Consider the following 23,730-nt stretch of genomic DNA (forward strand, 5'->3'; position numbering starts at 1 on the left):
ATCAAGTACTTCTTATTTATAAAAGAATTATTTATTAAATCATGTAATTAATACGGGAACTTGGAGACAGATAGATACACCACAAATTGGGACGTGTATTGAACCTTCCTGGTTGCTGGATGGTATGATACCGCCCGTACCTTCATTTTGTACTCGCGGTCATTGTCCAATGCCATTTTAGAGTACAGGACACCGATACCAGCTTCGGGTCGAATTTCAAACGGTATTCCCGATTGATTTTCGGCTATTTCGAAAACCGCGTTATTTAAACGGTGCCCTTGATGGTCGTAGACCAATAATCGAACCAGGTCCTCGTAGGCTTCGATGCCACTAGATAGGGCAACCATTTTGAATGCCAAAGTATCAGCGTATTTTGAATTCGGGGGACACGCAATTGGACTTCTCTCGCATTCTAAACGGCAGAAACTGCAAACGCAATAATACGTGATAAAATTTTAGGCCTACCTGCAATACAAAACAACCCGTGCCCCCAAGTCCAGAAAATACTACTGCTCGGATGCACCACTATCCCAAAGTCCAGAAAATACTATTGTTCGGAAGTACCACTATCCCCAAGTCCAGAAAATACCATTGTTCGTCTATAGGCCTACCACTATCCCAAAGTCCAGAAATTACTATTGTTCAGATGTACCACTATCCCAAAGTCCAGAAATTACTATTGTTCAGATGTACCACTATCCCATAGTCCAGAAAATACTATTGTTCGGATGTATCACCTATCCCCAAGCCCAGAAAACTAATTTTCCTACTTTGTCAATAGATCCCTTTCGTAACTCGGTGGACAGGGGGTTTCGACGCACTTGTAACCACCTTTAGTATTAAAACAAGTTTGATCTGAAGGACATTTCACTCCCAACTCCAAGCATTCATTTATATCTAATAATTTCACCAATTAGAAGGGTTAAATGTACGTCATCAGCCACACTCAAGGTTTAGAATTACCTTGACAAGAACTTCCATCCGTACCTAAACGGTACCCGGGTGGACAGTAACACTTGTAACTGCCCAAAGTATTGACGCATTCATGCTGACATATCCACTTATCCAAACACTCATCAATATCTTAATGATCATTATTATTAAAATTAAATCAGAACCAAATTGGATCCCCAATCAATTTACCTTGACAATCTCCCTTCGAACTGGTCCTCATACCAGGAGGACAACTACCTTGCCTGGTAGGTGCCAATAATTCGGCGAAACTTCTTTCACTCTGATCAATTCCGATACAAGCTTTCCTATTGGCTAATCGTTTCTGATCGGGTGGACAAACGCATTCGTAATCACCCACCAAGTTGAGGCACCGGAAGTTACAAGGAGGTGGATTCTGAACGCACTCGTCTATGTCCAGGCAAGGTTTTCCTACCGCGAACGATTGGAAACCTCGAGGACACGAACAAGTATATCCTCCTTGTCTGTTTTCGCATATCTGACTGTGATGACATTTGCTGGTACCAATTGAACACTCGTTCACGTCTTGACAAGTATCGTTAGAGTCTTTGGCGTATCCTTCAAGACATGAACATAAGTAACCACCTCGTTTGTTTAGACATATTTGACCAATTGGACACAAGTCCGGATTAAAGATGCATTCGTTGATGTCTGTGACGTTCAATTATACCACACATTGAGTATTTTTTAATTCATTTCGGCAATTGGGTATAGAAATAACATGTACTTAGTGAGCTAGACACTGGGTAGGTTAATGAAAGCCTTAAGTAGTAGCATAAGTTCATAAGATATGTTCCTTCCATAAGTTTGTTAATCTTTGGTTACAAACTGGAGCTTGCCATGAAGTGAGTGAGGTAGGTCATAGATTCAGGGTAAAGCGAAGACGCCTGGTGAGGCGCTGCTGTCAAATTTGGGCTTAGTAATGCAGACTAAATAGGACCTAGATGGAAGTCCTAGCTGCAAAATTTAACCACCGAGTGTAGGACTTCAATTCTCGCTTCCGTCGTTCTCCCTCGAACTAGTTATCTCCAGCTGTAAGTCTCTCAGTAGCATTACGAATCGTATAGCTAGTGTCATACTTATGGAAGGAACATGCCACTTATAAACTTATGGTAGTAGTGTATTCCCAAGCCTCACTTTCAGTCATTTCTATATTTGCCTTGGTTTTTTTGCAAAAGGGAACTTAATTACCTTCGCATTTGCCATTTGCAAGTAACTTAAACCCTTTCTCGCAACTACACTGGTAACTTCCGGGTAGATTTGCGCAATTTTGTTCGCAAGGAGCGATTCTACTTCGACATTCATCAATGTCTATCGACATACAACGCAAAATTAGAAACTAATTCTTAATTAAATCAACCACTGGATAGTTGACAAACCTAAACAATTTGATTTCCCAACTAGATGGTATCCTGGTAGGCAAGAACATAAGTAACCACCAGGAATGTTCTCGCATTTTTGACTGCAAGTAGATTTGTTCTGACATTCGTCAATGTCTACCGAATATTAAGCCTGATTAAGATTTTTCCCCCATATTGGTAATAAATTAGGCCTACCAATGCAATTATCCCCGTCATCGGTTCGACGGTAACCAATGGGACATCGTACCAGACATACGTAAGAACCAATCGTGTTCTCGCAAACTTGGTTACGGTTACACGGATACCTCAAACATTCATCGACATCTTATGATAAGTCGACAAATATTAATTTGATTAGGTATTTGCGGGGGATTTTTAATATGACGTTAATACCTTGGCAGGTGTGTCCATTTGAACCTAAGGTATACCCAGTATTGCACATACAGTAATAACTGCCCACGATATTGGTGCAACCGTGGGAACATAAACTCGTGTCCTGTTCGCATTCATTCACGTCTACGAATTTAATCACTTACTAAATTACCCCAGTAATTTAAGGACTTGCAGGGTTGCCACAGATTTTTCATTTTCAGAATTCTCCCGACTTTCGTGACCATTTTCAAAAATCCCCCGGCGTTCGTGAATATTTTCAAAAATCCCCCGAATTTCGTGACAATTTTCAAAATTTCCCCGTCTTTCGTGACAATTTTCAAAATTCTCCTGACGTTTGTGACAATTTTCAAAATTCCCCCGACGTTTGTGATAATTTTCAAAATTCCCCCGACGTTTGTGATAATTTTCAAAATTCCCCCGACGTTTGTGATAATTTTCAAAAATCACCCGACTTTTGTGACAATTTTCCAAAATCCCCCGACTTTTGTGACAATTTTCAAAAATCCCCCGACTTTTGTGACAATTTTCCAAAATTCCCCGACTTTTGTGACAATTTTCAAAAATCCCCCGACTTTTGTGACAATTTTCCAAAATCCCCCGACTTTTGTGACAATTTTCAAAAATCCCCCGACTTTTGTGACAATTTTCCAAAATCCCCCGACTTTTGTGACAATTTTCCAAAATCCCCCGACTTTTGTGACAATTTTCAAAAATCCCCCGACTTTTGTGACAATTTTCAAAAATCCCCCGACTTTTGTGACAATTTTCCAAAATTCCCCGACTTTTGTGACAATTTTCAAAAATCCCCCGACTTTTGTGACAATTTTCCAAAATCCCCCGACTTTTGTGACAATTTTCAAAAATCCCCCGACTTTTGTGACAATTTTCCAAAATCCCCCGACTTTTGTGACAATTTTCCAAAATCCCCCGACTTTTGTGACAATTTTCAAAAATCACCCGGCTTTTGTGACAATTTTCAAAAATCACCCGGATTTTGTGACAATTTTGAAAATTCCCCGTCATTTATTTCCCTATTAATTCACACACAATTCCAAAACCCCGGGATTTCCAGATACTATGGCAACCCTTACTTAACAATTACCTACCTTTACAATGTCCATCTTTATTCTTGAATCCTTCGGGACACTCTGGGTTTCCTAAACAACCCCAAAGTTACCCTTTTGAAAAACTGTCCCCAAAATGAAGACCTCCTCGGAGAACTAATAAAGAAACCCTTACCTTTACTAATGGAGGCCGATAAACTGTACCTCATCGTCAACGCATCAGGATCGTAGTGACTATCTACGTCACCGACTTTCAATTCCTCAACTAAATTCCTCATGGTCCCCAAAGCCCCGTCATAATGTACCGTATGTTTCCAAGCTTCGGGAAAATTGTAACCGTGAATACTGTGAAAACGAGTGGACTCGACGTGTAACGTATCAGGACCAGTTTGAACGTAAGTTTCCTTATAGGGCAGTAAGGTCGTTCCTTGTCCAGGACTGGGCATATAAGGGGTACGACCGGTGATGACCACATCAACCAAGAGGTGATTATCGGCATCCAAACCTCGTCCCACGTAAGTAACCCTTAGGTTTTCACCTAAATAGTTAGGACTATACTTAACAAAGAAGTAATTACGACATTGGGTCCGTAATTCTTAAGAGGACCAACAAAGAAGTTATAGAAAGGTAGAGGACCGAAGCACAGCTTGTTCTGTGGGTCATTTTGAATGGGAAATGTTCTATGACATTTTGCCTAAGGGACACTTAACAAATTATGATCCTACCTTTCCCATCCCCTATAAAGTTTATGCAATCCCTAATAAGGAACAGCGACTTACCAGTAGCGAAAGTGACGTCACTCTCACGTTGGAACTTTCCTCTGGTTAGCTTAAACCCATTCTTAGCATCATCTTCCTCGGTGGCCGAAGCCCAATATATCGGGCTTAAAAGAGGCAACAAGGTTTCCAAGCTTTGTCCAACAGTCGGACTAACATTGTCTAAAACCGCGGACACAAAACGGCGATCGCCTCGCTGAGTCACGTTGGAGTTTAAAACAACCAGTCCGATATCTTCACCGTTAATTTCCCCCACCAAATGACCTCTAGCCAATTTAGGGGTATCTGCAAGGTTAAAGTTGAAAGGTTCCATCGATGGCATCGCGTTAGGCCTAAGTCTAAGTCTTACCATCGCAAGCGGGATTTAGACAAGTCAGGGCTTGTTGGGACACACCAATGCATCTCCGTCCACCATTTAACGGTTGGGGATTGTTACAAACCCGATTCCGTTTCTTAACACCGTTATTACAAGTCACGGAGCATGCGCTCCAGGAACCCCAGGATGACCAACCACCATGTACGGGACAGGGATCAAGGTTACAATCCTGATTTTCAATGGATGAACCGGGGCAGTTTTTTCCACCTGGACTTGGTACTGGATTATCGCACTGTCTTACGCGTCTCCTGTTGCCTCCCCCGCAAGAAACGGTACAAGTACTCCAGTAACCCCAATTGGACCATGCCCCATGAACTTTAAAATTGACCCTTTGAACTAAGTTACTAATTACTAACCCTAATTAAAACTCACTTACCGATAACAGTGACCGAGGCACGTTTAGAAACAGTCCCAAAATCATTGGACGCGTTACACTCATAAATACCCACGTCATCGCTGGAAATCGCGAATATTTGCAAGGTGGAATTGCTCAAAACAACGCCGTTCAGTTGGTTTTCAAAAGGACTTCCGTTTTTGGTCCACGTGACCTTGGGTTCGGGGGACCCAACAGCGACGCAATCTAAAGAACCGAAATTACCTTCGTCCACCAGTTGGTCTTGGGGTTCTACGACGAAACGCGGTGGACTGCTAACGTCCAAAGTGGTCAAACGTTCGGCCCTTCCGTACGCGTTAACCGCGACGCAAGTGTACTGTCCAGCGTCTTCCGCCCTAAGATTTTGAATCTGAAGAGATCCATTAGTTAAAATGGTCATTCTAGGGTCATCGTGAACCGAATGGTCATCTTTTTTCCAGGCAATTATGGGTAATGGATCGGCCACCACGGGACATTCAATAATTGCACTACCACCCTCTTGGTTTTTTACCGAAGTCGTACCAGGAGTCATAATAGGCGGGGCTAAGATACGTACACTAAGCCTAAATCCCATTTAAACGAAATTAAATTTAACTTACATTTAACCAGGACGTTTGCAGTGGCCTTTTTCTCACCGGCATCATTACTGGCCAAGCATGAATAAACCCCTTCATCTTCTTTGTTGGCTTTTTCGACAAGTACTTTACTTTTACCTTCCTTAACCCCAGGAAGAATTAACTTATGGTCGTTAAGAAGCCAAGTGATTTTAGGAACCGGAACTCCAGAGGCTTCGCAGGTAAGAAGGAAGTTGGTTCCAAGAGTGACGTTGGTGTCACGTGGAAGGGTTGTTATGGTAGGAGGGATTCGAACCCATAAAGTCACCTCTTGGTATTGTTTCCCGGCGGCATTGGCGGCGGAACAGACGTAAGTACCATTATGAAGTAACTAAGAAAGGTTCAGAGCCAAGTTGAAGTAAGTACTTGGGACATAAGGCCATAAGGTGACAACCATGGATGGGTTAGGGTAGATTTTTAGGGTTAGGCCAGGTTTGATGTGGTTTTGTTTGGGGTGGAGTAGAGTTTTAGTGCTAGGTTGGGTTGGGTTCAATGGGGTCAGGTATCAAGTACTTGAAAATTGACCTACCACGGCGGTAAGGATCGTAAGATCACCAGAAGGTTCAAGTCGCATATCATGACGCGGGAATTCTAAAGATATTCCATTATGCGTCCACGATATCAGCGGTGTTGGGTATCCTTGAGCTCGGCAAGGTAAGGCCACTTGTCCCCCCTTTAAAACAACCTTCTCTTTGACGCGTTCTGGTTCAATGGCGGGTGGAGCTATAATGGACACATGTCCAAGGTTGTTAACCGAAGGTTCTGAAGATCTTTAAAAGGCTTGCAGACTTACAATGGACTACGAGTTGAACGTATCCAACATCAACCCCGACTTCATTCTGAGCCACGCATTGGTAAGTGGCCATGTCCTCGGGTTCTAAGAGGACTATCTCCAACTGCCCACTCTTAGGGGTACGAAAACGACCTTCGGTTTGAAATTTCAACTCGCGCCCGTCAGTTCTGTGCCAAGATATAGAGGGAGGGGGAGTACCGCTTGCTTTGCAGGACAAACTCAAGTCTTCGCCCTTATTACCGTAAGTAATTGGATCGTTGATGTAATTAATCTTTGGCGGGGCTGCAATGACGCGTTTGTGGATATAAACCACGTTTCATTGGAGAAAAAGGGAACAGTTTCGAAGCGAGGGCCACGTGACCACGTCTTTCATCCACTAACCAATGACGTGACTCTCACTCGGAACCATTTGACGCGATAATGAATATTTACCGATTAACGATTAATACCTTGTACTTGTAAATGTCGTCGGGCCTTACTGACGCCGACGTCGTTAATGGCGACGCAAACGTAAGTACCACTGTCGTCGGGTACCGCTTGTTGGACCAGTAAAGACCCATTGGGGAATACATAGTGGGCTATTTAAGGGGAATTGGCCATTTGCGATATGGTAATGAGGCTAATACAACTTTAGGATAAGTAACTTACAAGTATCGCTAATAACACCATTGTCTATTTTCCAGTGTATTATCGGTTGGGGTTTACCAGTAGCTTGGCAAGGAAGGAGGACAGTGTACCCAGCGTGAACAGTGAATTTGGCTTCTTCGACCGCGATACTCGGAGGAACTTTTGACGATAATTAAAATAAAGTGAACGATTTTAAGTCAAAGACTCGCATCCAGTTCCAAATTCTGCTACACTTTGCACCCAGTTTCAAATTCCCCAAGTTTTCCCTACAACTCGCGCCCATTTGCAAATTCCCTGTGATCCAAGTACTCTAGCAACCACGCAATGACGCAAAAAAAAGTTCAAAGTTCAAATTACTAACCTTCGATAAAGAGTTCCATCTCCAAAATAGCGGATCCAGCATCATTCCTCGCGAAGCAAACATAAACCCCTTCATCTTTAACCGAGGCGGAATCGATATTGTAAGTGACACCAGTTCCCAATTTAAGGGTTGAATTAACATCTAAAATCCTGGACCATTCGATACTTGGTTCGGGTTGACCCTTAGCTACGCAGCTCAAAGTGACACTTTGACCTTCCACCCCTTTGACGGGGGTTGAACGCGTGGCGGATAATATTGTCGGAGGAACTGTACATAATTTAGTAAGCACATTCGCAAATTACTTGCGTCAAGTACTTTAAAACCAATATACCTAGGACATCGAGGAAGTAGGACGCATTGGCCTTTCCGACTTCATTTTCCGCGAGACAAGTATAATTTCCGCTTTGAGTATCTTGCAAACTATTAAAGGTAATTTCCTCCCCATTGTCCCTAACTTCTACAGACTCTTCCTGTCCAGGAAGGTAAGGTTTCCCATTCCGAAACCATTTTAAAACGGGCCTTGGTTGACCCGAAACGGAGCAAGGTAAGGTGACCGAGTCATTTTGCATAGCACGTATTTTGTTCACCGTGTTCATACCCAATATTTTTGGGGCAGCTATGACGTAATCAATCAGAACTTACCAGACACAAACCTTTTTGAAGTATTAACTTACATTTAACCGAGAGCAATATGTCATAAGTTGAATTTCCGGCTAAGTTACTTGCCAGGCAAGTATAAACACCTTCGTCGGAACTGTCCGCGAAGATATCAAAACTCTCTCCGGTACCTATCATGGCGTCATCTTTAAACCACGTGACTACTGGCTTGGGTTTGCCATTAAATATACATCGTAGGGTTACGGTTCCCTCCAGGGAGGTGAGGTTTTCCGGGGACGTACCATTTGAAATCCGAGGAGGAACTGGTTTATAAAGATACTTACCATCCATGAAGATCGGGACATTAAGCCATGGTTCCATTCACTTACCTAAGACTTGGACGGACATGTTCCTACTTGTAACACCCGCTTCATTCTCGGCTTTACAAACGTAAGTCCCCTCGTCCGCGGACTCTAAGACGTTAATGGTAAGTACTCCCGGTTCGATACTAATCAGATCTGATTCCACAATGGGACGATCATTTTTAAACCAAGTAATTAAGGGTGGAGGATCGCCAGTAGCTGGGCATTTAAGAGTAAGAGGTTCACCGTCCACAGCCTCAATTCGTGACGACGTAATTTCGGTAATTGTTGGGGTACCTAAGTAAAATCATGACTTGTACCACAAAGGTCAAAGGGAGCAAGAAGGGTTCCACGCTCCCTTCAACTGAAAACTTACTTATGACGTTAAGGAAGACTTCCAAGTCATCTTGACCCAATTCGTTAGTAACTGAACACTGATAATGTCCTTGGTGAGATTCCTCCAGGTTTAAAATGCGCAAGTACATTCCTTCATTGACCAAGATGTAATTAGAATCATCCTGCAATGGTAGGCCATCTTTGGTCCAAGTATAATCGGGAATGGTCACCCCGGAAGCGTTGCAAAAAATGAGCACTGAAGAATCACCAACAATGGCTGGACCATTTTCAACTCTGACCTCGTGGATGGTAGCGGGAACTAAGGTCAATCTTGTTAATTGGTTAAGTTTTATGAGTGGTACCAACCAACTAACCACGTGGTACCAAAAATAAAACCATTAAGAATTAAAGAAACCAGTACTCACCCAAAACGTTCAAGTGAACTTTGTTGCTGGCTTCACCGCCTTCGTTGACCCCAACGCAAGTGTAAGTGCCCGAATTGGACGTAGTGACGTCATTCAGGATAAGTGATTCCCCATTATCGGAGACATCCAAGTACTTGCCGTTTTTGTACCAGAGTATTTTGGGTGCGGGTTGACCCTCAACGGGACAGTCCAACTCGGCCCTGGAACCATGGGGTACTGTAACATTTTCTGGGGGTCCAGTAAGAGACGGTGGTACAATGACGGACACTGTCATGTTTTTTAAGGCAATCCCGGCTGTATTTGACGCAATACACGAATAAAGGCCTTCATGCTCTACATCAACATTGCGCAGACGCAGTACAGTATCTCCTATCTTTAATAAAATCGATTGAACCCTTCCTGATCCACTAAAGGTATTAACATCGGACAATTACCTCAAAACTACCGGATTCACTCAATTCCAGACCATCTTTAAGCCACGAAACATACGGTTCCGGATTACCATTGGCCAGACATTCTAAAATAGCGGTTTGGTTCCGGCCAACTGATATTGCAATATCCTTTTCGCTAAACTTGGGTGGCACTAACCGAAAATAATAAGTACTTACCAAAACAATAATTACTTGCTTTAATAATTACCCAGTACATTGAGAATTATGTCTCTGCTAACTTCCCCAGCCATATTGGTGGCGACACACTGGTACAAACCAGCGTCAGTGGCTTGGGCCCGAACTATCCTCAAAGTCAGTCCATCCGACGAGACCAATACATTTGGAGGTAGTTTTAACCTTGATAGCAAAGCGTTGTCCTTGTTCCAAGTAATCGTGGACATTGGTGAGTCATCCTTCATTGGGCAACTCAAAGTAATGGACTCTCCTTCGAGAACTTCGGTTTGGTATGTTCTTTCGCGTGTCAGTGGTTCCATTTGTGGTCGATCTGTGACGCGGACATCAGTACGAAGAGTGTTAACTCTTATGAACCATTCAAGGAATTGAAGATGGTCTCACCTAATAACTTAACGTCATATTCCAAAGTGTCTGTCCCCGCTTCGTTCTCAACGACGCACGAGTAATTACCCTGTTCCGTGGCGTCAGTCAAGTACAAATCCAACTTTTGACCACCTTAATTAAACCATACCACAACCCTGTTGTTTAAAACGTTTTTAACCAACCCAAATTAAGTTTAGTACCGTGGTATATGGTATACTGGTACTCGTCAAGAGGTACTCCTTCCTTGTACCACTTAATATTTATGGGTAATGACCCATCAACTTCGCAATTAAGGGTCAAAGGTTGATTGTAAACCGCAGTAGGATTAGGGTTATAATTGGCTCGTTCGATAGTCACCGGTACTTAAGTATTTCATGGTTAAATTCGAGTCAATTAACATAAAATTAAGCCTAACTCACCAACAACTCTTAAGTTCCGATTAACCCGATCACTTCCGGCCTCGTTAATCGCCATACAATTATAAATCCCGGAATCGCGTAACCTCGCTTTTAAAATACGTAATTTACCATCGTCACCGACGGCAATGTTAGGGTCATCGAAAGAGGTTAAAGGTTGACCGTTTTTACTCCATATTCTTATGACCTTCGAGGCTCGGGAAGAATTGGATAAGTCGCATTCGAGTTGAATGTTGCTACCTAAAACAACGCTGACGTCCGAAACCCCAACACGGATCGAGGGAGGTACTGGTAATTGTGAGAGGTTTTTACTATAAACCAGAGGTCATCATGGGGTCAAGACTTCGCAGGGTTGCCACAGATTTTTCATTAAAAAATTCCCCGACTTTTACAACAATTTTTATTAAAATACCCATTCCCTATCCCAGACTTCAGGTTTTCCTGGAGGATTTCAAGGTAATATGGCAACCCCGATCAGGTAAATTTTCAAAGTACCTTGAATAACCAATTTAAATGTCTTATTGGCGTACCCTGCCGAACTGAAAGCGGAACAAGTATAATTTCCGGCATCTTCAAGTTTAACATTCTCGAATTTTAAAACTTGTTCGTCTGCTACGATGTCAACCCCCGAATGTGGTCCAATCGCAACTGGCTAAAGATGTAAGCCCAATTGACCTCTAATGACCCAAAATCCAAGGTCAAAGCTTAATAATTAAGCGCACTTACCTGATCATCTTTGATCCAAGTTATAGTAGGCCAAGGATTACCTACAAAAAAACACTCCAATTCGACCTTAGAACCGGAAATGGCGTACTTAACCTCAACTCCGGTTGACGCGAACCCTTCCAGGGTCGGTGGTGCTAAAACAAGCCCTCAGGACATCACTTCCCATGATCCTTCGCGCCCCATTTTAAAATTAATGAAAAACTAACAATTTACTTGAAGGCTGATATTCCATCTCTCGATACCAACTGTATTGACGGCGACACACTGGTACTTAGCCGTGTCCTCGACCCTGGTGTGTAAGATATTCAAAGTCTGTCCACCGTTACTCAAGTACAAGAGAGGGTCCGTATCAGGGTCCAATCGTTTGCCATCTTTCGTCCAAGTGACAACGGCACTCGGCTCGGCGTCCACGAAGCAATTAAGGGTGGTTCTTTCACCGGAAGTGACTGTAACATTGCTAGGAGACTTGGAAGTGAATCTAGGTTGCCCAAATACTTTTAGTAAAAAGTCCTGTTGATCGATACCAGCGTCGTTTTCCGCCAAACAAGTATAAACGCCATTATGATTGACGAAGGCATTTTTGATTTCAAGTACTTGTTTGCGTCGTAGTAAGTCGATGGCCTGATGAAATTCAAATAGGTTGTCGGTAAACCCAGGAATGCATATATCCAATAGAAATCATTGTGTTTCCATACATCCCGTGGGGGTTTTGTGGGCCGGGCTTAAGAACTTACTATCCGTCACGCCTCATAATTCTGACGTCTTTAATCTAACTGTGATTTCATTGGTTGGTAGCAAAGAGAGGTGACGGGAGAGCGCAAGGTGCAAGAGGCAGCGAGATACATTAATCGCGAGGTAAAATTCGTCATACATAATAATTAGTCTAGCCCTTCCCACAAAACCCGCCTAGATGTGTTAAGAAAATGGCTACACAAAGACTCCTATAAGTTCTATGTATTCCTGAATTAACGAACCTGATCTCCTAAATCCTCATCATCAAGGACTTCCCCGTCTTTCATCCAGGTTAAATTAGGTTGGGGATCGCCCTGAGATATGCATTCTAAGAGAACGCGACTGTTGACGGTTACCAATGATTCCGTCGTATTACTCTTCAAGATAAGCGGCGGTACTGCATACGTTGGAATTAATTAACCTATTACTTAAGAAGAGTATTACAGGACCTACGCTACGACTTACTTGTGACATGAACCATGAACGTTTTGCTATCAGTCCCGGCGGCATTCTCGGCCTCGCAGACATACTCTCCTGAATCCTCATTTTCAGCGTTAAGTACTTGCAATTGCTTTCCACGATCCTCGCTTAAGAGAAACCCGTAATCCTCATCTTCCCCAAGTACAACGCTGTCCTTATACCAAGTAACTCGAGGAACTGGTGTCCCTATGGCGTCGCACTTTAAAACCAAAGGATGACCTACTTGAACCGTGACATTCTCGTACTTGGGTTCCGGTATGGTAGGCGGTACCAGGACCGACAGGGTAAAGTGTTTCTCGGCCTTTCCGGCGATGTTCGAGGCCAGACAAGTATAAATCCCGGCGTGATCTTTAAGTACTTTATTAACAAGTAGAGTTTGTTTGGCTCTCAGGAAGTGGAACTCTGATTTAGAGTCTTCCTGGTCTTTAATGACGTGTCCGTTTTTTAACCATACGATAGAGGGATCGGGTTGACCACTAACTGGACACGATAATTCGGTCTGATCTCCAATTTTAGCGAAGATTTTTGTGTCAGTTTCGCCAATTGACGGTGGAACTGGTTGGGTAATTGTTAAAGAGATACTTAATGTCTTAACAAGTTGATTTTATTCGCCTCAAAAAACGCAATGCGTCATGTAGGGGCATGTCAAGAACTACTATTTCTGGAGTACTCAGTGGGCAATATTATGTGACTACTTATGAACCCATGACGCACCCATTAAAGATTAAATCAACACTTACCATTGACTTCCAATAGAACTTCCTTCGTTATGGTCCCAACTTCATTAGTTCCGGCGCAACTATAAACTCCCTCATCGCCTAATCGAACGTGTTTCAACTTAAGTTGTCGTCGGTCTGAACTAAAAGATATGTTAGGGTCCGAGGCCCGATCCAGGACTACGCCATCTTTACTCCAAACAATGGTAGGTGGAGGATGCGATACAACGTGACAAACTATAGTGACGGGACGATGTAGGACACTAGTAATCCTCGATGGCGTTGATTCATCTTCCTCAACTTTAGGAGGAACTGTAGAGAAAGATTCTTAAGTAGGTCTTACGTGACCTTGCACGGGGTCAAGCGAGTTACCAGCGATTTTCAGTTCAATTTCGTGTTCCATAGTGCCACCATCATTTCCGACAATGCATATATATTTTCCCGCCATATCTTTACTTAAAACGGTTAACTTCAAGCTTCCACCGGAAGTATTTTCTCGAAACAGGTGTCCATCTTTCAACCAAGTCACTCCCGGGAATGGTTCAGCCTTAATGGGACATTCCAACTCAACATCTTTACCCTCAGCTTGCGTAATTACCTTCTTGGCCACATTTAGGTCAATATACGGTGGGACTAAATAAATATATTTCCATCCATAATGTTTTGACCTTTGCCCTCCAAAAAGAAATTACAACCCGGAAGCATTTACCTATGACGTGGACGTTAAAATTGATACGGTCATCACCGGCGTTATTGCTGGCGTAACACGAGTAATTCCCCGACAATTCTTGACCAGTACTTTGTACTTCTAAGTGTCGACCATCTTCCGAAAGACGGTATACCGTTTTAGGGTAAAATTCCAACAGGAAGTCATCTTTGAACCAGGATATGACTGGTGGAGGGTGACCGTCGATATCGCAGGTTAGTAAAAGGGGTTCGTTTAACAAGACACGAATTTCCCTGATTGATGGAGTGTTGGAGTCCTTCCGTTTAGGTGGTACTGCATGCGCGAGGCCCGAATTAGGTTTAAAACCGTTTCCTTATTCCCGATGCATCTGCCAAGGCTTATAGCGCGATTTTAAACCAACGAATCAGTTCAAAATGATGCTCAGAAGCAGATAGCGCATTGTTTTGACCCAAATTTGTCAGTTAAAATCGCGCGATAAGCCTTGGCATAGGCATCGTGAATAAGACCGATTAAGGCTAGTAGAAATAACAGAAAGTGAGCTAGGCAACGCTGTCTCTTCTACCTCACTTTCTGTCACACAATACCTACCCAGCACTTCGACTACAAATTCACTTTGGTTCCGACCAGCTACATTAGTGGCCATACAAGTATACTTCCCTTTGTGATATGTCTATTGAATCATAGCGGTAATAAAAGTATTTAACCCCGATGTCTCCAAGAAGAAGAAGAAGAAGTAATTATATTTACTTTAACGTCAGAAATTACGTGTTTCCCATAAGAACCTTTGGGTAGGAACTGCCCATTTCTTAACCAATGAATATCCGGGTTTGGAATACCCTTAGCTTGACACTCAAGGGTCAATTCATCACCCTCTTTGACCACGACGCGTTTGGGACCTTTTCGTTTTATACTTGGTGGAACTAAAATATTATTCGCGAATTTTTTAATAACGCGTATATTTAAAAGGAGCAATTAAGGGTTGAAACCATTTGCTTTTATTCGAATTTAGAACGACGCTCTTAAATTTTGATTAAATTTAACAAAACATTTGTGTTGATTTTTATCAGATGTCGACATTAGGCCTAAAAGATCTGACCATTTAAGTTAATTTTTCCCCCGCAACATAAGATCGCCACTCTCATTGGCTAAAGCTTCAGCCAATCAAAGACTGTAACAGGAAAAGAGAGAAATACGCGCCATTATCCGCCATATTGTTTAGGTCTTTGCAAAACACTCTCGTTGGCTAAAATTCTAGCCAATCAAAGAGGGGAACCCGAAAAGCGAGAAATATTCTAAAACCGATGCGCCCTTATCCGCCCTATTGTTTAGGACTTTGCAAAACACTCTCATTGGCTAAAGTTTCAGCCAATCAAAGAAGGGAACACGTAAAGCGAGAAAGGTTCTAAAACCGATGCGCTATATTATTTGGGAGTTTGCACAACTACTACATGACGCTATCGCGTTCCCTTCTTTGATTAGCTCATTAGCTGAAACGTTAGCCAATAAAACCGCCGGTCTTTGTAGGCTTAACAACTGCAACTTTGATAGTCGGTTAAACATTTTTCGGAACCGAAAGTTTATGTGATTTTTATCAAGTTCTATCAAATTCTATCAAATTTTGGTTTTATAAACGTTCTTTGGCCTCTTTTAAACGCGAATAAAATGAACTATTTTCAACCCTTGACAATGGTAATAAACTCATACCTAAAACTTTGACATTAGTAACTCTCCTAATCTTGCCGGCTTCATTCTCAGCAAGGCACGAATAATTCCCGGCATGATTTTCAGTAATATCTTGAATTACTAATTTGGCTTTGTTCATATTGTCCAGGACAATTTCCCCGTTTTTAAACCAAGTTATGACGGGGTTGGGGTTTCCCCTAACGTCACAATTTAGCTCTAAACTGGACCCCAAACTTATTTCTTTCGAGGTAAACGGAACTACCTGAGTTTCCACAAATTTAGGTGCAACTGCATGTTAACCCAAATAATTAGGGTTAACACAACATAATCGAATAATCCAGCCCAGGGTTGCCACAATTTGAAATTACTTTGAGATTATAAAATTCCGAACTAAAATCAAATTCCCTGACTTTCCCAAGTGGTTTTATCTGACCAAGGCAGCCGAGAGAGGAGGATAATTCGGTCCGTTTTCCCGGGGCCCGTACCTTCCAGGGGGCCCGGGCCATCTTTAGGGCTGTCTTGACGGGGGCCAGCAAACTCTCTCGACGGCCCTGTACCTGACCTACCTGTGGCAACCCAATTATATAATAAAAACAAAAACTTACCAAGAACAGATACTTGAAAATCCTTTTCACGGAGACCAACCTTATTTTTAGCCTGACACGTGTATCGTCCGCCATTGCTGACGGTGACGAAGTTTAACTCTAATTCCTGCCCCACTTTACCCGGAAGTAACTGTCCATTCATGGACCACGTTACTTCAGGAGGTGGGTGACCAGCTACCGGACATTTTAACGTGACCTTTCCGCCCTGATTGACCTTCAACGTTTCAACCAAGTCCGCGTTTTCGATGTCGGGGACCGAAGGTGGCTCTAAAACCCATCAAGTCATTTATTTACTTAAACCATAAGATATGTTCCATAATAAGTTTGTCATGAAATGATTGAAGTAGGTAGTGTCATACTTATGGAACATATCACTTATAAACTTATGAATGTTAAGTTAAGCCTTCCCATCTGATATTATTTGTTGAATTCCCACATTTTCAAGTATTTAAGACAATTAAAACCCTTCCGGTAATCGAAATTAAACGCTCCAACCCGTTAAATAATTAAACTTAAAAATTAAAAATGAGAGAAATTAAAACTGACCTCCAACTTGTAACTCGATCAGTTCCTCCGTGGATCCAGCAACGTTAGTCGCGACGCACCGGTAACTTCCACCATCCTCTTCCCTGGCATCCAATATCCTCAAGTACCCATCATTCAGGACCTGAAATCTATCACCGACACCTTCGATTTCGCGTTGACCTTTGAACCACCTCATAGTTGGATCGGGTATTCCTTCACCGACGCATCGTAACACGGCGGATTCCCACGGGTTCACCTTAAGTCTCGGCGTAGGCACGACAATTTCCGGAAGTTCGGAATACTTCAAACTAGCAGACGCCATTAAAGTCATCATCCCACCATTTCCTAAGCCTTGGCAATTAACGCGTCCTTCGTCTTCCGGGGAGGAGTTTTCGACTACGAACTGATCCGACTCGATCCGAATCCTTCCTTCTTGTAGACCTTTCCTGAAACGGTCATCGGCGATCCATTTTGGGGTTAATTGAGGATAACCGGAAGTGACGCAACGTAAGATTATACGTTGGCCGTAGACGTATGTAACGGATGGCGGGATTATCTCCACTTTGGCTGTACTGGCGATGTCCAAATACAACCTGGCAGCAGTACGTCCACCCCTGGATTGAACCGTGCAAGAATACCAACCGACATCATCCTCCGTGACGCGTCGAATGACGTAATCGTTGTTTGGTAGTTGCTTGAATTTTGAAGGGTCTATACTAGTCCCCTGACTTTGATACCCCATTCGGTTCCAAATGACCTTCAAGGGGTATTTTGTGGGTTGGGTTAAGCAGGAAAGGGTTGCGTCTTGCCCAGGGATGGCAGTGACGTTATTGGATTCGTAAATGACCGGTGGTTCCTCATCTATTCAAGATTGAAGGATATGTTCGCATTAAGTAACATCATAAGTTTATAAGATATGTTCCATTAGTCCATCTTCCTATTTAGTCTGTACTAATTAGCCTTTAACAGCGCCTCACCAGGCGTACGTCGCTTTACCTCGAATCTATGACCTACCTCATTCACTTCATGACAAGCGCTCAGTAACCAGTAACAAACTTATGGAACATATCTTATGAACTTATGATAGCAATGGTTTATTGAATTCCCTTACCTTTGACGTCCAGGTACACGGTACTAACTGAAGATCCTCCTCTATTAGTGGCCTTACAAGTCCACATACCCCTGAATTTCGAATCAACACGTCCTAATGGAAGCGGTAAGACACCACTCGTCCTGCGCGTCAAGAGATAGGCGGTTAAGATTTAAGGATAGACGACCTGTTGAGGAATCGAAATCATGACGCGAAAGAATATTGTACCATACTGAAATCGTTCCTGGCGTGAGACGGGGAGCTCTTCCCGGAACCACTGCGCCGCGAAAGCCACTCCGGAACGAATGGTACAGTTCAAATCCACTGGTTTATCAGTGTACGCGGTGACCAGGGACGGTGTCCAAACTTCGGGGATGTCCGGGAGTTTGGAACCAATAGCGCTCGCGGTTATTCTCTGGAATGGATGACCTTCATTGTCCAGTCCGATGACTTTAATGTAAAAGTACTCCTTAGGGGTTGCCAATGGGTCACTGCGGTATGTCCCAGGATAAAGTGGTATCTCATACAAAGGCGATTCTGAAATGGTCTGGCCCGACATTTCCAAAAACTCTATTTTATCGAAACGGGCTGACGACGTGGCGTCAACTGGTTTAACCAGAACGTATGTGTCCTCGCCTAAAATTGTTGGTATTTTTAGTCTTCAAGGTGCCCTAAAAGGTTTCCTTAAGAGAAATGTGTACCGGTAATTGGATGAGGTTTCGTTTGTCCCATCATATCAACCGGTTCTATAGAAAACCCATGAACGAAATCAAGTTCGCTAAGACCTTTAGATCGAACAGAATGCGGTCCCACGCTTTCAACCCTCAAGGTCCATGAACCAGGTAATGGTTCTTTTAAATTCACAATCTGGACGTTTTTCAGGGACAGTAAGACGGACAACCCATCCCTGGCTTCCTTTCCTTCATAGCACAAACATAGTAAAACCCTTAATAGAAACTTAAGATGTTAATAGGTACCTTTGGGGTCTATTAAAACTACTCCCGGCCGATCTCCGGTAGAAGAAACGGTAAATTCGGACAAATCACTATCAACATTAAAGACAATGTCTGGTCCAGGACCTCTCGCTCGATCAACTGCTAACAAATTGACTTTGTGCGCTTGAAATGACGCGCGAACGAATTCAAGGACCTATAATTAATTTATTACATTCCGCTCGCATTGATTCATTCTCAAAACATCAATTGAGGTTTGTGTGGTTTAATTACTTCATTGACGTCCGATTTTTTCAAATGGAATACTTGTCCCGAACTTGTCGAAGCAATTTTATTGTAAGCGCGGAAACCAAGATGTCTTTGATCGCCGCAATCTCCAGTCATAACGAAAACCACCTTAAAGTAGTCCGTATAAATAGAGTTACACCATAAATACCAGGGATTATTATGGTTCTAATGGTTACAGCGTGTAATTCTAAATAGGAACAGTGAAAGTGGTAATTTTTGGGATCGAGCATTTTGGACAATTGAATTGCGCGCATTGAGGACCTAAAAGACTTCACCGGTTGGCACCGCCACTAACAAGAGATGGACCGTGGATAGAAAGAAAGAAGAGAAGTGTGTGGGTAGAGGTGGGTGAGGAACGAAACCGTGTGTCCGTGTTTGTTTACATATCCGCAACTTTGTCACTTAAGCACCATTAAGGTGGTCGTTTTGAGATGCGCTAGTTAACTATTAGATTGTTTAAAATTTTATTCAATCATTTAAAAATTACAAGTGATTAAAATATCACTTATTATATTATATAACTATGATGGACAATATCAATGTTGGTAGTCTTCCAACTGACACAGGACAGTCCATGGAACATAATAATATAAAACATCAGCAATTACAGCAAGTTCACGCGCAAGTACAACATCAAATGAATCATGTGCAACAATTACAACAACCGAATTCTCATCTACAAACATTGCAATGCCATCAAGAACAACAAACTCAAGTTCTGCAGCAATGCCATGATCAAATAAATACATGTACTAACATTGAACTTATAACAACCGACGTAGCGACTGTTCCTAGAAAAGGCCGAAGCAACAATAATTGCTGCGTTGTAGGTTGCAAAAACACTTATTCAACAGCACCGGGTATAAGTTTTTATTCCTTCCCAAATGAAAAATATTACGCTGAACGAAGGCAGAAATGGATAAGAGCCGTCAATAGGGTCAAGTGAGTATGGAAATAGTTAACTAACGTAGGGTTATAATAATAAACGGTACATTTTTTAAACAGTCCAGATGGTACTGCGTGGATGCCAAAACCGAGTTCTAGAGTTTGTAGCGCTCATTTTGAAGGTGGAATCAAATCAGAACACCCATTAAGCCCCGCGTTCATCCCAACGTTGATGTTAAGCGTGACACCCAAACAACTAAAACTAACCAAAACAGACGCTAAAAGACGCCGTCGTTTAATGAAAAAGAAAATTGAAATCGAAACCGAGGTTTTCAGCGGAAACATCCCAAAAAATCGGAAACTAAGTGGTACATCTCAAACATTTCGGCAAACGTCTGATAATTACGGTCCCAAGTTTCATAACTGCGAAATAAATAGTTCGTGTACGCAGACTGATTTTTTTGACCCCAAGTATTATTCGGGGAGTCCCAATGTATTATTTTGTAGTTTAAATAATAATAACGAAGCCCAGACACAAACGAAAATCGAGTTGTTCGATAGCCAGGGACGTAGTCTCTTAATAGGAAGTAGTAAGGACTTGAAAAGTACTTGTTGCGGACCTGATGACAGGGATATATATTTCACCGGTGTGTCTAGTATCTCAGATGACGAACAAATGAGGAGTTTAGCCGGTGTTTCGTTAATAATCTTTCACGCGATAGTTTCTTATCTATCAAACAATAACAGAGGACGATTCTCCGTTCAAAACAGGTTATTACTGTTCCTAATGAAAATGAAACTAGGCCTTTCTTTCTCTTCACTATCGGTCATCTTCGGTATTCACCGTACAACAGCTTCCCGTGTTTTTGTGGAAGTATTGAAGTCTTTAACTGAGAAATTTCAAAAAATGCCTTGTTGGCCTAGCGGTAACGTCGGACCGCCTCCAATCCCGGGTTATTTTAAAGACCCTAATAGCAACACTATGATAGATTGCGTCGAATTTGAGACTGAAAAACCCAGAAATGAACAACAGGTTTCGATGTATTCAAATAGCAAGGGGCTATTCACCCTAAAGTATTTAGTAGCTGTATCGCCAAATGGATATATTTCATACATATCCAAAGGTTACGGTGGACAAACAACGAACGAATTCATAATACAAAACACTGATTATATAAGACAGAACGAATCCAGTCATGAATTCAATCAGGGTTACCCTAATGTCATGGCTCAACAACACAATATGCAACAACATCCAATGGGTCCCATTCCTCCTCCTCAACAAATGCAACCTCAAGTACCTCATATGAATCCTCAAATTAACCCACCAGGACCATTACCTCACCCTATGCCCATGGCTTCCAGCAGTTCCGAACATCAGGACAATTCCAAATCACTCAGTTTAAAGATGCATTTCCGAAACACGATCATGCGCATTAAAATGTTTAAAGTCCTGGATAAAATACCATTGGAACTTTTCCCTCAAATTGATTCCATAGCTAAAGTAGCTTGCGTTCTCATAAATATGTTACATCCAACATGGAAAGATACACCGCCTAACGCCATTACTAATCACCACACTTTATAGACTTAAACACAATTTTGTTACTTAATTACAATTTGATTGATTAAAAATCGAGTTTAATTCGATTAATTTGTGCGTATTGTATAATAGGCCTACTACACTTGACTAATTACCTGCGTTTCCTTAGCTTGGACAAGTCTTAGCACTTCATCAGTTAAGTAGTAATCTTTAGCCCTAGCATCCGTGAAGACATACAAGAAAGAATTGGGTGTCGAATGGTCGAGAGCCAATTTTATGGCACCAATACTCATTTCAGGACAGTCACCACCACCATGGACGTGTAATTTTCGTAGTTCTCGTAAGAAGTTATCCGGGTCAGAGGTCACAGTGACAGGTCCGATGTCTATTGAAAAAGTAGGCTTAACTTCATAAGGATGTATTAACTTCCACATCTAAAAATAATGATTATAATCGGCTAATATATTCGGCAGAACTATAATATTTTAGTATTTCTTCATATTGAGCAGTAAAAATATAAAATTATAACTATATTTAAGTTTAAAATAGAAAAATTCGTGCAAGCGTACGCTCGTACATTGTCTGTTTTTCTACATTGCCCGCTGGTAGTGTTGAAAAGTAGGAAGTCTCAGCATCCCACATCGAAAAATGATTATCAACTAATATATTTGGAAAAAAACTATTATAATTTTGGTATTTCTTCATATTGAGCAGTAAAAATATTAAAATTATAACTATATTTAAGTTTAAAATAGAAAAACTTGTGCAAGCGTACGCTCGTACATTGTCTGTTTTTCTAAATTGCGCGCTGGCAGTGTTGAAAAGTAGGCTTAACTTCATTCATTAGGATGTCTTAGCTTCCCACATCGAAAAATAATGATTATCAACTAAAATATTTGGAAAAAAACTATTATAATTTTGGTATTTCTTCTTATTTAGCAGTAAAAATATTAAAATTATAACTATATTTAAGTTTAAAATAGAAAAAACTTGTGCAAGCGTACACTCGTACATTGTCCGTTTTTCTAAATTTCCCGCTGGTAGTGTTGAAAAGTAGGCTTAACTTCATTAGGACGTCTTAGCATCCCACATCGAAAAATAATGATTATCAACTAATATATTTGGAAAAAACTATTATAATTTTGGTATTTCTTCTTATTTAGCAGTAAAAATATTAAAATTATAACTATATTTAAGTTTAAAATGGAAAAAAACTTCTGCAGGCGTACTCTCCTACATCGCCTGTTTTTCTAAATTGTCGGCTGCAGTGTTGCCAATATTTGAGAGTAGAAATTTCTTATGAACTTATGTTATCAATCATATACATCTTACATTTGCGTTGATAATCAATTACATAACTGACATAATTAAAAACAAGTACAAAAGTAATTAAATCTCGCTAACCAGGATCATGAAATGGCACCAGGATATAATTGAAGATCCAATCTTCATCCTTCCTTTGAAGAATGGTCTCCAAAATCTTTTCAGCTCCCGTGATGACCTGTTGAAGATCATCCCACATTGAACCCGTAATATCGAAGACAAATCCCAACGTAATAACGTTTCTACGATCACCGAGATCCAATTCATTTCGCGCTTGACCATTGGTCAAACTCGAATAAATAACGATGGAAAACGCGATTAAAATCGCCACACGTAAATAAAACATCATAATAATAAACTTAGTACAACATTTTGAAGAATAATTTTCGCGTTTAGCTTAGCTATCTTTTGGGGATACTTCTAGAAATGAAATAGCAATAGCGTTCGTTCTTTTGGGCCTGCGTTTCTCTATAAAACACTTATCTAAGAACTTGTAATTTGATATCCTAGACAAAAAATGATCACAGAATGGGATCTATCAGGAATCCCTAGTTATATCTAGCATCGGTTATAGCACTTGCCCTTAAAAATTCCTAATCAATAACGATTAAGCTTATACATGTAGAAAGAAACCAGACAAAAACCATTTACCAAAAAT

At 41.6% G+C, this 23,730-nt stretch overlaps 3 protein-coding genes across 3 annotated transcripts; 1 reads left to right on the plus strand and 2 right to left on the minus strand.

Moving 5' to 3' along the window:
- Nucleotides 1–9: 9 nt before the first annotated feature.
- LOC149718281 (hemicentin-1-like) lies at nucleotides 10–19,260 on the minus strand. Its single transcript, XM_089860797.1, has 48 exons — nucleotides 19,248–19,260; nucleotides 19,058–19,198; nucleotides 18,782–19,000; nucleotides 18,437–18,716; nucleotides 18,309–18,404; nucleotides 18,102–18,223; nucleotides 17,012–17,851; nucleotides 16,466–16,732; nucleotides 15,882–16,148; nucleotides 14,925–15,097; nucleotides 14,766–14,847; nucleotides 14,199–14,489; nucleotides 13,862–14,122; nucleotides 13,514–13,801; nucleotides 12,759–13,328; nucleotides 12,536–12,690; nucleotides 11,768–12,182; nucleotides 11,562–11,695; nucleotides 11,366–11,487; nucleotides 10,839–11,146; nucleotides 10,620–10,781; nucleotides 10,438–10,551; nucleotides 10,070–10,366; nucleotides 9,865–10,013; nucleotides 9,431–9,803; nucleotides 9,046–9,324; nucleotides 8,697–8,966; nucleotides 8,385–8,630; nucleotides 8,042–8,326; nucleotides 7,711–7,977; nucleotides 7,371–7,508; nucleotides 7,172–7,300; nucleotides 6,723–7,004; nucleotides 6,459–6,652; nucleotides 5,915–6,260; nucleotides 5,319–5,858; nucleotides 4,916–5,257; nucleotides 4,570–4,851; nucleotides 3,966–4,328; nucleotides 3,833–3,883; nucleotides 2,727–2,849; nucleotides 2,529–2,657; nucleotides 2,352–2,468; nucleotides 2,164–2,283; nucleotides 1,144–1,623; nucleotides 964–1,083; nucleotides 771–897; nucleotides 10–426 (listed from the first exon to the last, which is right to left on the minus strand). The coding sequence occupies exons 1-48, from the start codon at nucleotides 19,258–19,260 to the stop codon at nucleotides 48–50; spliced, it is 11,748 nt and encodes a 3,915-aa protein (XP_089716923.1). The 3' UTR covers nucleotides 10–47.
- Nucleotides 19,154–23,467, minus strand: LOC149718282 (hemicentin-2-like). Its single transcript, XM_089840269.1, has 3 exons — nucleotides 23,154–23,467; nucleotides 21,905–22,134; nucleotides 19,154–19,429 (listed from the first exon to the last, which is right to left on the minus strand). The coding sequence occupies exons 1-3, from the start codon at nucleotides 23,419–23,421 to the stop codon at nucleotides 19,271–19,273; spliced, it is 657 nt and encodes a 218-aa protein (XP_089696395.1). The 5' UTR covers nucleotides 23,422–23,467; the 3' UTR covers nucleotides 19,154–19,270.
- On the plus strand, nucleotides 19,665–21,860 carry LOC149718283 (uncharacterized). The gene is made up of 2 exons (XM_089840205.1): nucleotides 19,665–20,263; nucleotides 20,327–21,860. The coding sequence occupies exons 1-2, from the start codon at nucleotides 19,845–19,847 to the stop codon at nucleotides 21,792–21,794; spliced, it is 1,887 nt and encodes a 628-aa protein (XP_089696331.1). The 5' UTR covers nucleotides 19,665–19,844; the 3' UTR covers nucleotides 21,795–21,860.
- Nucleotides 23,468–23,730: the final 263 nt, after the last annotated feature.

This window comes from Phalangium opilio, unplaced genomic scaffold (assembly GCF_054372755.1).
Source record: "Phalangium opilio isolate 3A_F unplaced genomic scaffold, DU_Popi_V2 ptg000002l_1, whole genome shotgun sequence".
In the NCBI taxonomy this organism is placed as follows: Eukaryota; Metazoa; Arthropoda; class Arachnida; order Opiliones; family Phalangiidae; genus Phalangium; species Phalangium opilio.

Coding starts and splice junctions, on each gene's coding strand:
- LOC149718281 (XM_089860797.1), bottom strand. Junction 10,014..10,069: donor CATAATTCTCAATGTACTGG/GTAATTATTAAA, acceptor ATTTTCGGTTAG/TGCCACCCAAGTTTAGCGAA. Junction 2,850..3,832: donor TAAAGATGGACATTGTAAAG/GTAGGTAATTGT, acceptor TTAAATTCGTAG/ACGTGAATGAATGCGAACAG.
- LOC149718283 (XM_089840205.1), top strand. CDS start 19,845: ATGATGGACAATATCAATGTTGGTAGTCTTCCAACTGACACAGGACAG. Junction 20,264..20,326: donor AGAGCCGTCAATAGGGTCAA/GTGAGTATGGAA, acceptor TTTTTTAAACAG/TCCAGATGGTACTGCGTGGA.
- LOC149718282 (XM_089840269.1), bottom strand. CDS start 23,421: ATGATGTTTTATTTACGTGTGGCGATTTTAATCGCGTTTTCCATCGTT. Junction 22,135..23,153: donor GGTGCCATTTCATGATCCTG/GTTAGCGAGATT, acceptor CTTTTTCAATAG/ACATCGGACCTGTCACTGTG. Junction 19,430..21,904: donor TCCAAGCTAAGGAAACGCAG/GTAATTAGTCAA, acceptor GACTACTTTAAG/GTGGTTTTCGTTATGACTGG.